Genomic DNA, 16310 nt, shown 5'->3' with positions numbered 1-16310 from the left:
ATCTAGATACTACAATGATGAGCACATCAGTAATGCAAATATAAAATGCATTATATATTAAAAAAATTAATTGCCAGTTACCATATTTGGTTTCTGCAACTTTAACTTCACATTCCCCTAAAAGAGATGGAATTAACTCAGACATAGCAATGTCTGACTCTAGGGGGCATATATATCCCTGTTCATGGGAAACAGCAATGAAACTCTTCTAGGAATACAAATTAGTGTTACCGGGGAAGCCAGTGAGCCACATGAAATCAATCCTTTCAGACAGAATAAGAACAAAGTTAGTAATTGATAAGCCTGGAAATGAATGCATTGCTGGATAGCACAAAACTTGCAAACCAAAACAAATTGCATTTCTAAGTACATTATATTAGATTAATGGAATGCACTTCACCAAAGACATTGGTTTAGCAGAGAATGGCCTTCTCTATATAATTGCCTCTCTTAGAACAAATTAAATCAAGTCAATCGGTGAAGGGATAGATATGGGAACATATTATACATTTTCTATGAACATGAATATTCACATACTGCATACATACGAATGTATGATAGAGGTGAGGAGAATGGCTGCATTTGTTTCAATAGCTTCATTCCCTTGGTTGCTAAAACAGGCGTGATTAAAGCAAAATGAACTCTCCATGTACAGTATTTACTTGTATTCTGTTCCACAGGCATACCATAAAGGCTAGTAATGGAGCAGGAATGGCCCATCCAGTATTCTCAGTTAAAATTTGGCAAATGTAAGTAACTAAATAATATAACAGTTTTGTTAAATTAAGCGCACTCAAGAGGAATAGACTGTGCAATAGCTCAGTATGAGTAGTCTTTCATCTCTGGAGGTATGGGCTTAAGGTTAACATTGCAAATGAGTTTGGTGGTCTCATCAAAAGATGATGAAATAGCTTGAATTTTGCAGGTCATGTTGTAGGTGCATTGGCTGAGCTGAAGAGGAAGACTTGAATGGAGAGCAACTATCAAGAAAGGCTGTAAACACTTCGAGAAAGATAGATGGAAAACTGACTGAAAAAGTGGCCAAATGTCATGACAAGTCTTTTGTGGGAGCCTGTGCATTCCTGTGTGATATCTGCTTGCGACTTTGATCTTCACAGATCAAACTAAACAGCTAGAAGAGAACACACAAGAGGCCATGACATCATTGTTTGATACAAAGAACAGCCATATATATATATATATGAAGACTTGTACAGCATACAGCTGCATTATGCTTGGGTTTGGCCAGTGTTTAAATATTGTTATTTATAGACCATTTTATGTGTACATCACACTTACTAAACATTTAAAGACAAGGGATAATAAACAACAAATTCCCTTTCACCACTTTGTCTCTCTCCCCCCACAAATGAAAAGATAAAAGATGTTCATTGAAGGATTCCAGTTTCAACTTTAGTTACTTACTGGGCAGCAATCTTGATGAATTTTTTCACTAGCTGTACACGTTTACAGAGCTGGCTGCAGAGCAGTATCTCTGTGGCTACCCAAAGTTGTACTTCATTGCATCTTTGAAGCAGAAGACTAAGATTCACAGTGTTTTCACCACTGCCCTGTCTGCTGAAGGTGAAGTATATCAGCTCTTGCTGGAACACAATTATTGGATTATTAGGGCTTTTTAAAACTGTAAATGAAGTTAAAATGATCTAAAATTAAATATATTTTAAAAAAATAGATTAGGTAAGAAATAATTGCTATTTATAAGGGGTATTTTAATCAGTGATGAGTTAATCTCAAATGGTTCAAAGTTCTGGTTTGGAGTTTAGAGCCTCTTTAATTTGCATGTGGGTTGGAAATCTTGCCATAAAAGTGTTTTTATGAGATTTCCTGCAGCTCTACTTCTGGTCACAGCTGGAAATAGGACAAGAATAGTCTGTCTCTCTCAACATTTAATCATTTTTAGCTTGTCTAAAAAACTCCTCACACCTGAACTTCCCCAGAACCTTAAAAAAAGTTCATTTCAGATTTGATTCTAAAAATAGCGAATGCTTCAGGGAGCAAGGGAAAGGCTCTTATTTCTTTTTCTGAACAAGTTCACCCATTTGTAGTTTTAAAGTTTCTAAATAGAACTTCTAAGTTTCTAAATGGAACTTAGAGGAAAGCTCAGAGAACAGATCTAAGATGAAAGGCAATGGAAGATGTCACATTCTTCCTCTTATTCTCAATGGGGCACCACACTTTTCAGTTGATGATTCACTACTATTTTGATTTTGACATTTCTGTTGCACTGGCCCTATTTCTTCCATCCACCTCATTCCCATGAGACTTCTGGATTACTCAGGACTGTGTGTTAGAGCAGTGCTTCTCCAGCTATCTGATGTGGGGGACCGGCAATATTTTTTCCAATGTGCGTGCAGACCGGCAGCTGATGGCTCGCGAACCAGCACCGGTCCGCAGACCACCACTTTGAGTAGCACTGCTTTAGAGGGCTCGTTGCAATGCCCATTAAAGTCAGTGGAAAGGCACATGGGGCACTGGAGTGGACCTTAAGTGATTGTGCAATTTTAGAATCTCATAAATGTAGGCCTGGAAGGGACCTCGAGAAGTCATCAAGTCCAGCCCCCTGCACTGATCTATACCATAAGACAGAAAATATCATATTGCCTCTATATAAATCCATGGTACGCCCACATCTTGAATACTGTGTGCAGATATGGTCGCCCCATCTCAAAAAAGACGTATTGGAATTGGAAAATGTACAGAAAAGGGCAACAAAAACTATTAGGGGTATGGAACAGCTTCCATATGAGGAGAGATTTATAAGATTGGGACTTTTCATCTTGAAAAAGAGACGACTATGGGGGGATATGATAGAGGTCTATAAAATCATGACTGGTGTCGCAAAAGTAAATAAGGAAGCGTTATGTATTCCTTCTCATAACATAAGAACTAGGGGTCACCAAATGAAATTAATAGGCAGCAGGTTTAAAACAAACAAAAGGAAGTATTCCTTTACGCAATGCACAGTCAACCAATCCTGGCCAGAGGATGTTGTGAAGGCCAAGACTATAACAGGGTTCTAAAAAGAACTAGATAAATTCATGACGGATAGGTCCATCAACGGCTATTAGCCTGGATAGGCAGAGATGGTGTCCCTAGCCTCTATTTGCCAGAAGCTGGTAATGGGCAATAGGGGATGGAACATTTGATGATTACCTGTTCTGTTCATTCACTCTGAAGCACCTGGCATTGGCCACTATTGGAAGATAGGATACTGGGCTAGATGGACCTTCAGTCTGACCCAGTATGGCTGTTCTTATGTTTAGAAGGGGAATCTGCTCATCTTCTTAATGTATATATACAAATACAAGGAGTATGGGAAATACTTCCAGTTCTTCCTGTGTATTAGTCCATGACATAAATTATGACTTAATTGGCATTACAGAGACTTGGTGGGATAAGTCTCATGCCTGGGATATTGGTATAGAGGGATATAGTTTGTTCAGGAAGGATAGGCAGGGGGGAAAAAGGGAGGAAGTGTTTCACTATAGACATCAAAAAGGTTTGAGGTCAGGAAGGAGGTGAGGTGGCAAAATTTGCAGATACAAAACTACTCAAGATAGTTAAGTCCAAAGCAGACTGCGAAGAGTTACAAAGAGATCTCACAAAACTGGTTGACTGGGCAGCAAAATGGCAGATGTAATTCAATGCTGATAAATGTAAAGTAATGCACATTGGAAAGCATAATACCACCTATAAATATAAAATGATGGCGTCTAACTTAGCTGTTACCACTCAAGAAAGAGATCTTGGAGTCATTGTGGATAGTTTTCTGAAAACATCCACTCAGTGTGCAGCTGCAGTCAAAAAAGCTAACAGAACATTGGGAATCATTAAGAAAGGGATAGATAATAAGACCTATGGCTCTATAGTAATTTTAGATGTTCCTCCATCCCCTCCCCAAGCCATCTAGCCCTTTTTTATGCTTACTTATGGATTTTTGGCACCTGCCCCCTCTGAATCCAGTTTAAAGTCCTGCACACTAGGTTGGCATGTAGTGGCTTTGCTAAAATCACAGGTTACATTGTGCTTAAAGTGATAACTTGATACAAATTAATGGAGTCCCTTCCAGAGGAGATGTGGCTGTGTACACTTCACCCCTCCCCCCGCCCCCCAATATTGTATGGCTTTTATGATCTCAATCAAAAAGTCACGTTTAATGAAATATTACTATGTGCAAAAGACAGACTTTTCTTACTTTTCTATTTTCAGATATAAAACAATACAATTTTAAAATTTCACATATGACCAAAGAAAACACAAGATGCCCCAACATAGGGAAGTTGTATGCATCAATTTTTCCTGGACAGATTTACAGGCTATCAAAGGTTGCCAAAACATCTTCTGGGGCTTATGTGATATTCTCCCCACTCAGTGATACTGATGCACTGTGATGTCGTGATACTTATGTTACAACGTAAACATAATGATGCAACATCAGGACATTGCAAAGTCATGACAATGATATGATGTTGCATCAGTTTCCTCTACATGAAAGACAGAGTAGACCTTTCAGCATGAATTTTAAATGATACATTCTTTTTCCCATCTGTAGCCTATATTCTAACTTCTAATGACTTATTTTACTCATGTTTGTACCTTTGATTAAAAAACCCCACAACAACTTCGACAATTAGTGATACAATAACACTAAAGCTACTGCTTCTTACCTCATGAATTGAATTGAAGAGACTCCAATCAAAGTATGTTAATTCTAAGGCAAGATCCCAGGTGTTAATTCCCAAAATTCTCACAGACCTTTGCAGTGATTCCTCATTTTCAGCATATGGATTCTAAGTCAATGGACAGAAACAAAAGGATCCTGAGCAATTCCCAGATGCTCTGCCCTGAATTAGCTACTGCACTGAAGTAAAAGCCCAACATTGAGAAAGTAATCTCCCCGAGTGCACTTAATTTTTTCATCATACTGTCCACCTTCAATGAGTTACAGCCTGTTTAACAAACAGGAGAATGTGATCAATGTCTTCTTATTGCATTAGGCCCTCTCTCTCTCTAAAACGTGATTATAAAACACTGACCAGGCAGACAGCGTAATGAAAGTAAAATCCTTGGACTCACTATGGCCTGTTATCAGAAATAATGCTCCAGCAAGTTTTGTATTAAAAATAAAGACAATGTTACGGTGAGTTCCAGTAAGGAAACAGACCAGATTTATAGTACAGAATATACATATAACGTACTTGCATCCCAGAACGCACATTTACAAGTTACATAAAACCATCAATTTTGTGATGAAAAATGGCTTACTTTGAGTGCAACTGTCAGGCAGCAATAAAAAATTGTGAGGCCTAATTCACAAAAATTACTGAGCGTATTACTGTGGAACTCATTAAGACCACTGGAGTTGAGGATCATTTGCCATTGCTATTGTAAATTTGATTTTCAAAAAGGTTTCTCTCTCATTTTTATGTCATCAGTCTGAAATTTGGCAAAAGTCGTCTGCCCAGATGAAAGCTGATTTTGATCAGTTGAGACATCATTTTAGTGCTTTTTTTTGACAGATACAAAATAAAATTTAAAACCCTCCACAAAACTCTCTGTAACTAATTAAACTAGATTGCTTATCGCTTGCTGGGGACGTTTTGCTAGTAACATATTTTAAAGGTGGCTAACAGTCTGCAAACAATGTGGAAGATACATGATGATAACAGCATGTCAGCTCATCCAGTAAAATGCAACTAGACATTTCTCTTGCATAGGACAAATTCATGAAGTCTAATTATACTGATAATGTACCACAGCAGTTGGAATACTCATACACTTGTTTCTACATAGTTGCAATGTCGGCAAAAGATTGTTGAAAAGTTCATTTATCGAGGACCTAACTGTGCCTGACAGGTGCTGGTCTACACTGCAGGTGGTGTATAGTAGCACCACCCCAAGAGATACTCTGAGAGGGACTGCACCTAGGAGCATGGGTTCACTCTGCGGGTCTGCCTAGTTCCCCTGGCAGACATAAGCCTCTTTGTGCAGTAGCCATCCTAGGGAGGAACAGATGCTGAACGCAGCAGAGCATGAAAAAGGCTATTATGCATTGGCCCTAAAAAGTGGCTGAGGCACAAGGAAATAAGGCTCCTTACACTGGTTCTCTCCATCCCCACCCCATTTCCATCCCTGCACACGGACCAAGCACTATTTGACTTTTAATTTTTCTCTCTTAACAAATGTCAATGAATTGACCAAACCCTTTAAATGGGTATAAAAGCTTAAGCCTATCTGACACATTAACTAATTCCACTGCTGTTTAGTAAAGACACTCAAATTCAGGAACATTTATTTTAAAAGGGACAATTAGCTCAATAAATTACAGAAAGAGACTTTGGCAGTTATTTATGCTACAGCTGCCTTTCTGCAAATAAGTCCAGACAAGTTTTATTAAGGAAATTGGAAAAATAAATTGTACACTGAAAGTATCATTATAATTGAAAAACTACTCGGCTTAGACTTGGAATCAGACAAGTCAACCATTATACAGCTTGAGATCATACAGTCTTACCAAAGTCTCAGTCAGATCTTTTCTGTAGACAAACATCCGACTGGTTGCCTCGAGAGATTTTGAGATAGCCGGGTCATTTGGTTGTAGTTCGTGTTTTTCTTTAAAATATATATATTAAAAAAAAGTTAGAAGCCTCAGAATAGAAGTCTACATGCTACATAAATAACCAAGTTCCACATGCAAACAAATGCCACAAGGAAAATTTGTTTTCGCAATTGTAACCGAGTATTGTACGTAGTATTTAATGATTTACTCAACCTGCTCCCATTTATCCACCAGGCTCGAGATACCACTATCTATGTGGCGTACAGTAAATACAATCAAAGCAAGATGTCCATGAAGCTGAATTATTCAGGTCTGTGCCAATCTGCACAAGTGCTTTCAGCTCCTTAGTAGTAAATGATACATTTACATTTGAACCACTATTTACAAGGAGTAAAAAGTTTTGAAATCATTTTGAATGAAAACATCCTCATTTATTTAATCAAGTGGTTTAATAAAAATTACATCTTTAACATTTACATTGCTGACACAAACAAAAGATGCAGCAGATCTCTAACTCATGCAGATGTTATAACAACCAGAAAAGGGAAATACATGGGAGTTATGCACAGACCATGCTACTGATAGTATATAACAATCAGGACACCTTAGTTTTGATAGCACTGAATGAATTAATCAAGGAGAAGAGGTAACAATTTGTGGCTTACAAATGTTCTTGAACAAGTGACATTCTTATTGTTAGGTTTCAGAGGAACAGCCGTGTTAGTCTGTATTCGCAAAAAGAAAAGGAGTACTTGTGGCACCTTAGAGACTAACCAATTTATTTGAGCATGAGCTTTCGTGAGCTACAGCTCACTTCATCAGATGTTGGTTTTTAATTCCTTTTGAAATTTATCAGACAAGCAGTAGTGATTATTATTTTAGTTCTTTCTCTAGAAACAAGCATATATAGGCTGTTAGATAATACTATGCTTCATTATTTATGAATTGCTGGTTTTCTTTAGCTATCAAAGCTAGCAATGAAGTTATCACCATTATTATTTAGCAGCAAATCCTGCCTCCTAGTTACACAGACGCACAAGACCTGAAAAGCAGCAGAACCACTGTTGTTTTGCAGTTCTAAGAAGGCACTTCAGGCACGTTAGGGCACAGGCAAGGGCACGACAAGTATGTTTGGATATTATGTGGATCTGCTGGCCAAAACTCCCTCTTAAATGTGGTAGCATGGCTGCTCCTCACGCAGGCTCTGGGTTGCAGGGGCAGGATGTCATCCCCTCAACACTTGCATGGGTACCCTGCACAAAATTTGTTTGGGATCTGCATGGGGTGGGGAGGGACACTTTGACCTTATGTTTTGAATGAGATAAATTAATGTGCCATAATTTATTGTATTTATCCATTTTAGGTGAGTACATATAGGACTAGATCCTCAACTTCAATGGAGCTACACCAATTTATGCCAGCTGAGGACCTGGCCCATACATTTTAAATCTATTCATTAGCCTCTTTTGTAGATCCAGCTTCTTATTGTTATGCAACTAGTTAAATCACCATCTTTGTATTCACTAAGAGTAACAAGGGATACTATAAGTAGGGCCCTCTCAAATTCACGGTCCTTTTTGGTCAATTTTAGGTGATAGGATTTTAAAAATCATAAATTTCATGATTTCAGATATTTAAATCTGAAATTTCACCAGGTTGTAATTGTAGGGGTCCTGACCCATAGAGGAGTTGTGCAGTGTGTGGGAGGTGCTGCAAGGTTATTGTAGGGGGCGGTTGCAGTACTTCTACCCTTACTTACTGGGCAGCTGGAGAGCAGCGGCTGCTGGCTGGGAGCCCAACTCTGAAGGCAGAGCTGCCACCAGTGGCAGTGCAGAAGGAAGGATGGCATGGTATGATATTGCCACCCTTACTACTGCGCTGCTGCCTGCAGAGCTGGGCCCTCAGTCAGCAGCCGCCACTCTCTATCCGCCCAGCTCTGAAGGCAGCAGCGCACAGATAAGGGTGGTATGGTGTGGTATTGTCACCCTTATCTCTGCACTGCTGCTGGCAGGGCGCTGCCTTCAGAGCTGGGTGCCCGGCAAACAGTCACCGCTCTCCAAACACCCAGATCTGAAGGCCGCGCAGAAGTAAGGGTGGCAATACTGTGACACCCCGAAAATAATCCTGTGACCCCCTGCAACTCCCTTTTGGGTCAGGACCCCCAATTTGAGAAACATTGGTCTCCCCCGTGAAATCTATATGGTACACGGTAAAGGCACACAAGACTAGATTTCACGGTCCATTACGCATTTTTCATGGCTGTGAATTTGGTAGGGCCCAAACTATAAGCAAAACAGCTTCCCAAAGATCTTAAGATCTGACAGACACCAAAGGAAATGATGGGGCCAGGCAGGTCAAATAGATCAATAGTGTCAGCCTGTGATTTGTGTGATCTCCCTTGAAAGAGAAAATAAACCTTTCTTTGTTAAGCAAGAACGACTAAAATAAGAGAAAAAAAAAAAGCTACAAATTAGGATAATCCCAACAGCCTTTAATCAGAGAAAGTATTACTTGGATTGCTTCAAATAGCAACATTTTACACATTTTCTACCATTCCCTCATCCACCCATTACAGAAAATTCATAACTTATCCCTCTAGCACACAATGCTACTCATCCTCATTTTAAGGCAAGTCATACCTCAAGACCTTCCCAAGTTCATTTAAATATAAAACTAGGAGGCTTATCTGTGGAAAAACCTTATAACATATTTCTAATCACTGAAAGTCCTTTGCACTCCTATCCGGGTGAGGAAATGCAATAACCTACTGTACCCAAGAATTAGCTGTTGTCATGGAAACAACTCTCTGGTAGGCAGCTCCTTATTGTTACTGTGGTCATCCAGCTGTGGACTCATACTGGAACAGTTACATCCTTGCACCTGAAAATCTCAACTATGTTTTTATACATGAGATACAGTAAAAGGTTAGATGAGTGAAAATTATTTACCCCCAGAGAATGCGACAGTAACCAGAGTCAGGTCCTCCTCTGCATGCTGGATTTTTTCTGCTATAATTTTCAGTATCTCCTGAGCTGAAGTGGATGCTTTAGTTTTTACGCTGACATAGGAATGTTCTGTTATATATACACGGCAGAAAACTGCACAAAGGAAGAAAGAAATGTCCATAAATAGATGAGGACATATACTACTAGGAGGTGGAAGAATTTCACAAACCAAACTGTGGCAATGCCTTGGCTGTTATTCTGTTTGACAATAATCTTTGACAGCAGTAGCTACTGTTGCAGTACATTGACCTACAGGCACACGAACCTCTTAACACAAACATCATCATTTTTCCCTTCCTCCTCTCCCTGGGAAATCACAAGGACATAATAAAGAACAGTATAGTGCTTCACCAACATACAGTTAGAATTCCTGTAGATATTTACTGCAGAGCAGGTAATCTCTAACACTTTTATTTTGACAGGTTTCAGAGTAACAGCTGTGTTAGTCTGTATTTGCAAAAAGAAAAGGAGTACTTGTGGCACCTTAGAGACTAACCAATTTATTTGAGCATAAGCTTTCATGAGCTACAGCTCACTTCATCGGATGCATACTGTGGAAAGTACAGAAGACGTTTTTATACACACAAACCATGAAAAAATGGGTGATTATCACTACAAAAGGTTTTCTCTCCCCCCTCACCCCACTCTCCTGCTGATAATAGCTTATGTAAAGTGATCACTCTCCTTACAATGTGTATGATAATCAAGGTGGGCCATTTCCAGCACAAATCCAGGGTTTAACAAGAACGTCTGGGGGGACGGGGGAGGGGGTAGGAAAAAACAAGGGGAAATAGGTTACCTTGCATAATGACGTAGCCACTCCCAGTCTCTATTCAAGCCTAAGTTAATTGTATCCAATTTGCAAATGAATTCCAATTCAGCAGTCTCTCGCTGGAGTCTGGATTTGAAGTTTTTCTGTTGTAATATCGCAACTTTCATGTCTATAATCGCGTGACCAGAGAGACTGAAGTTCTCCGACTGGTTTATGAATGTTATAATTCTTGACATCTGATTTGTGTCCATTTATTCTTTTACGTAGAGACTGTCCAGTTTGACCATGTCTGTAATCGCGTGACCAAACTGGACAGTCTCTATGTAAAAGAATAAATGGACACAAATCAGATGTCAAGAATTATAAAATTCATAAACCAGTCAGAGAACACTGCAGTCTCTCTGGTCACGCGATTACAGACATGAAAGTTGCGATATTACAACAGAAAAACTTCAAATCCAGACTCCAGCGAGAGACTGCTGAATTGGAATTCATTTGCAAATTGGAGTCATCACTTTAGATAAGCTATTATCAACAGGAGAGTGGGTTTGTGTGTGTGTTGGGGGGGGAGGGGAGAAAACCTGGATTTGTGCTGGAAATGGCCCACCTTGATTATCATACACATTGTAAGGAGAGTGATCACTTTAGATAAGCTATTACCAGAAGGAGAGTGGGGTGGGGGGAGAGAAAACCTTTTGTAGTGATAATCACCCATTTTTTCATGGTTTGTGTGTATAAAAACGTCTTCTGTACTTTCCACAGTATGCATCCGATGAAGTGAGCTGTAGCTCACGAAAGCTTATGCTCAGATAAATTGGTTAGTCTCTAAGGTGCCACATGTACTCCTTTACTTTTATTTTGGATACTTTGAAGACAAGTTTCCTCTTCTCTCTTTTTCCTTTTCAAGCTCAGCTGTTGATATTTTTTGCTTCCTTTCTTTCAGGATCAGAAGAATCATAATTCTTTCTGTATACTTCAGATCTTCCACCTTGCTTATTTTGAACTTCACCTTTGAAGTTCTAAGAGTGGCTCTCTCTAGTCTTCCTCCATCAATCCATTTATCTAACTTACCTAGCTAGCCATCCAAATCACATACACATCACCATAACATCTTAGCAGACGTGGGGACTGTTCTAACAGCAGTATAATTAGTTCAAGTACAGCTCCTTTTTGGAACATGTGCATCACACCTATAAGGGACTGATCTGGAGAACTGCCAAAGTGCCTGTAACTTCCATTGAAGTCAAAGGGAGATTCAGGTACTCAATAACTCTCAGTAATAACCTTTCAGCTGGTCTAAGGAGAAAGAATTCAAAGGTCTATCTTGAAATGGGTTTGTCTGGCATGACAGTAACCGCATCGTCATAGGATCAGCTCAGTTAGTACTTCTCTTGTTTCTGTTACAAAATTTCAGGCACCCAGGTTTTGCAGAACTGAAATCTTAGTCAGTCATGTGGATTGTAGTAGTAATGTAAGAGAAGAGAAACACACCACCAGACATGTATAATCAGTATTTCAAAAATGACATCATCTGTCAATGAAGCTCACTACCAGAATGGTCTTTATTTTGTACTCACTTTGGTGCTTCATTAATCATTGTTTTTTTTAACCTATAATTTAGGTTTTTTTCCTACAGACAGACTGAGACAACAAAAGTATAGAGATGATTCTTTCTCTCCTCTACAAATGAGATTTCTTTTGTCTCTACTGACAGATGTATACAACAATAGCTCTGCCTCTGCTTCACAAACCTTTCCAACTGCAAGGCATTTTCATTAACTTATGCTACACTAGAGGATGTTGGTCAGCAACTTTTCTCTAGTGAAAAACCACAATTTTGTTGTTTGAAGTAGAGGAGGAGAGAGAACCTTAAATTTTAACCCTTACAAAAACATCTCAGTTGGTTGATGTAAGAATTTTTTGTTAGCCTGTCTCTGTTGGCAGGCAGTAAATCAGGTGTTCATCCTGTGACAGAATCTGTCTTTGGAATAGCTAAAAGTCATGAAAAGGTACACATCATCTTTATGATACCAGCTGTAAAAAAAAAAAAAGGGGGGCAGGGTGGAAATTGACAGGATTATTTGACTTCCCTATGGAAAGTGTTATCAGACCTGCCTACAATGGTTACCAGAAAAGCCAGTGATTTTCCTCTTGGCTGAAATGTCTTCCCCCCTCCTCCAGGATTCTCTGCCATTGGGGGTGGGGGAGAAGGGGCAGTGATGGGGACCAACAGCAAACACAATCTTTAATTTTAAATTGGGCCAATAATGTCTCCCTTACTTTAAATGGATCTGGACCACACTAGATGTCAGGTACTCATGAACTGTCACCTTTACGGCCTGCCCAAACTTTATTCCCCACTCATATTTTGAATGTCACATCTGTGGTTGCTATTGCTATGGAGCCACTGAAAGCCTAGAGATGCCACGCTGCACCTACTTTACGAAGTACAGAACAGAACTCAGAGTCTAGGGGAAGTAGGGTGTGGACTAAGTTAGTTTTAAATCACCTTTGCACTATTCTGATCCTGGGCTGCTCCCCGGCCCAAGAGGCCTCCAGTATAATTTAGACCGAGCTGGAGGTCTGTGTAAGTTACAGCAGCCTCCCCAGAATGCCCTATGGACTGCAGCACTACCTGCAGCATCCACAACCCTGATATGTCTCTCCTGACCACAGCGCCCCATCCTGGCACTCCAAGGGTGGAAGTCTTATGACTGTCTGCTTCAGTTCCTACTTCAAGAGAATCTTCCTCCAGCTGCATATGGGGCTTTGAGGGCCCCTTTATACTACTTTGGCCCTTTTATATGTCATAAAGGAGCCAGAGCAGGGGTGAGGATCTCACCGTGAAATTTTTAGAGGTTGTCTTGTGGGCCTGAAATCCCAACAAATCTGAACGTCAAGCCACAAGTTAGGTAGTATAAGGTAACCCTAGAGAGCTATAAGGTAATCCTAGAGAGCACCACAGGGAAATACTTCTCTGAATATTTAAAGAGCACAGTTATGATAACCATAAATGGGCATTAATTATACTCTGATCTGAGTTGAACTTGTAGAGTTTTTGGACCTTCAGTTACCGTTGTGGACTAGAAAATGTTGCAGGAGTGACTTAATAAAGTGAGGGACTTCACTCTGGTGTTCTCTGCTTAAGCATGGGTCTAGTGTCTCTATACACAGTAGTTTCACCTCACACAACAATCTGGAGCCATAATATAATTGTCCTCTCTCCCTCAGTCCCATAAAGCTGTCAATGCATAATGCTTCACTTTATTATTGCATTACCAACAATGAAGGCGAAGTGCATTTTGTAATGGATGATATTAATGTGAAGGGGCGTGTTGCATTCCACTTGCAAACAAGTTTTGGGGGAGAAGATTGTAACAATAGATATTGGAGCCAGGAGCCCTCAGGTGACAGGAATATTAACCTTTTGCAATCTGGAGCCATATCAAAAGCCTGGAAATAAAGTCCAATCTCTTGCCAGCACTCTTGTGAGTCACATACCTTTGTTACTGAGATGCTGGGGTGGGAAAGGAAGAGAGGAAAAAAGGGGCCCCTGAGACATCATGTTACAGTTGGAGCCCTGCATAAGGCATCAGACAGAAATGTATTCTCACTGCATTAGATCTTTCTTTTTTTATAGTTCCAGGTTATTATTCAGAAGTTGTAAGTTTGTAATTGAAAATGTTCCTTAAGGGAAGCCTTTATGTAGAAATATTCTTGTACCAATATTTAGAGGTGTTGCACTGAGCTTTTCCTCTAATGCTTCTAAATCATACTTACTTTCCTCTGTTTCATTCATGGTGCCTTTGTGCTGATGCCAATTCTCCTTGAGACTGAATTGGTGGAAAAAGGCTTTATTCTAAGAAGGGATAAATAAATTAAAAAAAGAACAATGAATGTATGTGTTCCTGCCCTTTACAAAGCAATAACTGCATGTAGAACGCTCTAGATATGACTAGCCAAAATGTGTTCATAGGAAATCCACCCATCCATTGTTGGACAAATAAAGTGGGAGTTGTCTTACTTAACAACAACAGTAGAGGTGGGGAATTCTGAGGAAGTTAAACATGTCTAGGCTAAGCAGTGCAAACATTGCAAGGGGCTCTAATCACATTCACAGTTCATTTCTTACATACGGTCCTAAATAGCAACTGTCAATTGGCCTAGTCAGCAATTTCTCTACAATCTCATTTTCTGCTTTCTACATTTCCAAAATGATATTTTTAAGCTTATTACACACCTCAACTTCAGTCCAGTGAATTTCATGAGCACAGCAATTCACTGCCATGTAGCGCTTATGTTGACACCCCCCTTTTGTATCCTTTCCTTCTAGTTAAATAGGCACAAATTCATGTTTCTCTGTGTGTGTGTGTGTCCCTGTCCCAGCACAACTCCCTTTACTCTGACTGACTACCTGACATTTGTAGCCAATGTCTGCTAGATTTGTTTGTGTCTGTCTTCCTGAATTCAAACCTGTATCTATCCAGCCAGGAAAGGGCATGCTGTTAGGCTCCTATTGAATGCTGACATCTCAAAACATGTTGTTAAAATGCTAATAATGTCACAGCCACTTTAGGTCAGCACACACAGCTGAAACCAGAGCTGTGCTGGCTGGGGGAAAAAAAGCTTTTAGCAGCATTGCAGGCCTAGACTCTCGGATGTGTCCTGTCATGTTTTTGGCCAACAGTCATTTTTAATTAGGCCGAGAAGAGGTTATGAGCAAGCAAGCAATGTAAAAGTCAAATATATGTATCCTGTATTACCTTTCTGTGAGGTGAATATTCATCTACAGTGCTGAAACAAAGGGATAATTTGAGTTATTCATTCTATCCAAAGATTAGAAAAGGAATTTGCAGCCAGCCAAAAGTTTATAACATAATATACTCACTATAAAGTTAGTGCAGAGTTCCTTCAGTGCAAGTTGAGGTCACCCAGTTGCACCCAGGAAGAAGTTAGTAGATCATAGGATCAAGCCCTAGCATACTACACTAAAAGCCTTAGGGCCAGATCCTCAGCTTATGTAAAGTGAAACTATGCTGATTTACACCAGCTGAGATATACATTTACAAAAGGTGTGTCCAGTCAATGTCCTTTAACATATTTCAGTGTGCACAGTGTACTTGGCAAAGTGGTTCACTGTGAACATTCACATTTTTATATGCCAGTACAAGACAGAGCATGGACTAGTGGTCAGATCAGGGAACTCGAGTCAGGAGTTCTGGGACCCATTTCTGTTTTTGTTAAAACTCCTTTAAACTCAGGGGTTGTCTACATATACAGCTATTCAGTAACAGCTATGCCTGAATAACTCCATGTGTAGACACACACATTCTAGAACAGTTAAGTTAAATAAGAACAAGTAACTCTTGTTTTGGAATATGAGAGTCCACAACATGAAGTTATTCAATAATAGCTGTTCCCGAATAGTTCTACATGTAGACAAGCGCTCAGGCTACCTCTGACCTAGTGACCCCTTTAGGAAACTTAACCAATCACAGAAACGTAGCAAACCTTAGGAAAAGTGAGATAGTCCATATAAACAATGATTTCACAGATTTGAATGTAAATATCTAAATATCTAATTACACCAAACTGTGAAAGTTTCATGGTATGAGTGATTGCAAAACAGACTTTTGAGGCTATAAGAGTAACAACTGCTGGATAATGATTTGCTTTTAATAGGTTGAAACTCATTTGTTTAATCATATAATCTGGGATGAAAATATAAGTGTTGCAAGCTTGTTTGATACTACAGAAAACAAATAAGAGATTCATCCCTAGTGATAAGAACTGGTCACAGTCAATGTCAAAGCTCTCTTTGATCTCAACATGATCAAGTAACAACAAAAAAATTCTACTTACTTGAAACATATGCATTAAAATGTCTTTTAAAAATATAATTAGTATTGAAGAACAAACTTGCCATGTTAGTTGCAAAAGAGGGTTAAGTAAA

At 39.4% G+C, this 16310-nt stretch overlaps 1 protein-coding gene across 3 annotated transcripts in view; it reads right to left on the bottom strand.

Moving 5' to 3' along the window:
- Positions 1-16310, bottom strand: part of RAPGEF5 (Rap guanine nucleotide exchange factor 5) — a 219318-nt gene that overhangs the window by 22361 nt on the left and 180647 nt on the right. For all 3 annotated transcript variants that reach the window (XM_073333743.1, XM_073333740.2, XM_073333742.2), the window contains exons 15-20: positions 15121-15151; positions 14138-14216; positions 9529-9678; positions 6536-6633; positions 4689-4811; positions 1426-1604 (exon numbers count right to left, since the gene is read on the bottom strand). In XM_073333743.1, coding sequence (XP_073189844.1) covers positions 1426-1604; positions 4689-4811; positions 6536-6633; positions 9529-9678; positions 14138-14216; positions 15121-15151 — 660 coding nt within the window. The remainder of the gene's footprint in view (positions 1-1425; positions 1605-4688; positions 4812-6535; positions 6634-9528; positions 9679-14137; positions 14217-15120; positions 15152-16310) is intronic.

Source organism: Lepidochelys kempii, chromosome 2, assembly GCF_965140285.1.
Source record: "Lepidochelys kempii isolate rLepKem1 chromosome 2, rLepKem1.hap1, whole genome shotgun sequence".
Classification (NCBI taxonomy): Eukaryota; Metazoa; Chordata; order Testudines; family Cheloniidae; genus Lepidochelys; species Lepidochelys kempii.
Note: the sequence above shows the minus strand (reverse complement) of the source record. Positions and strands in the feature narration are given on the sequence as shown.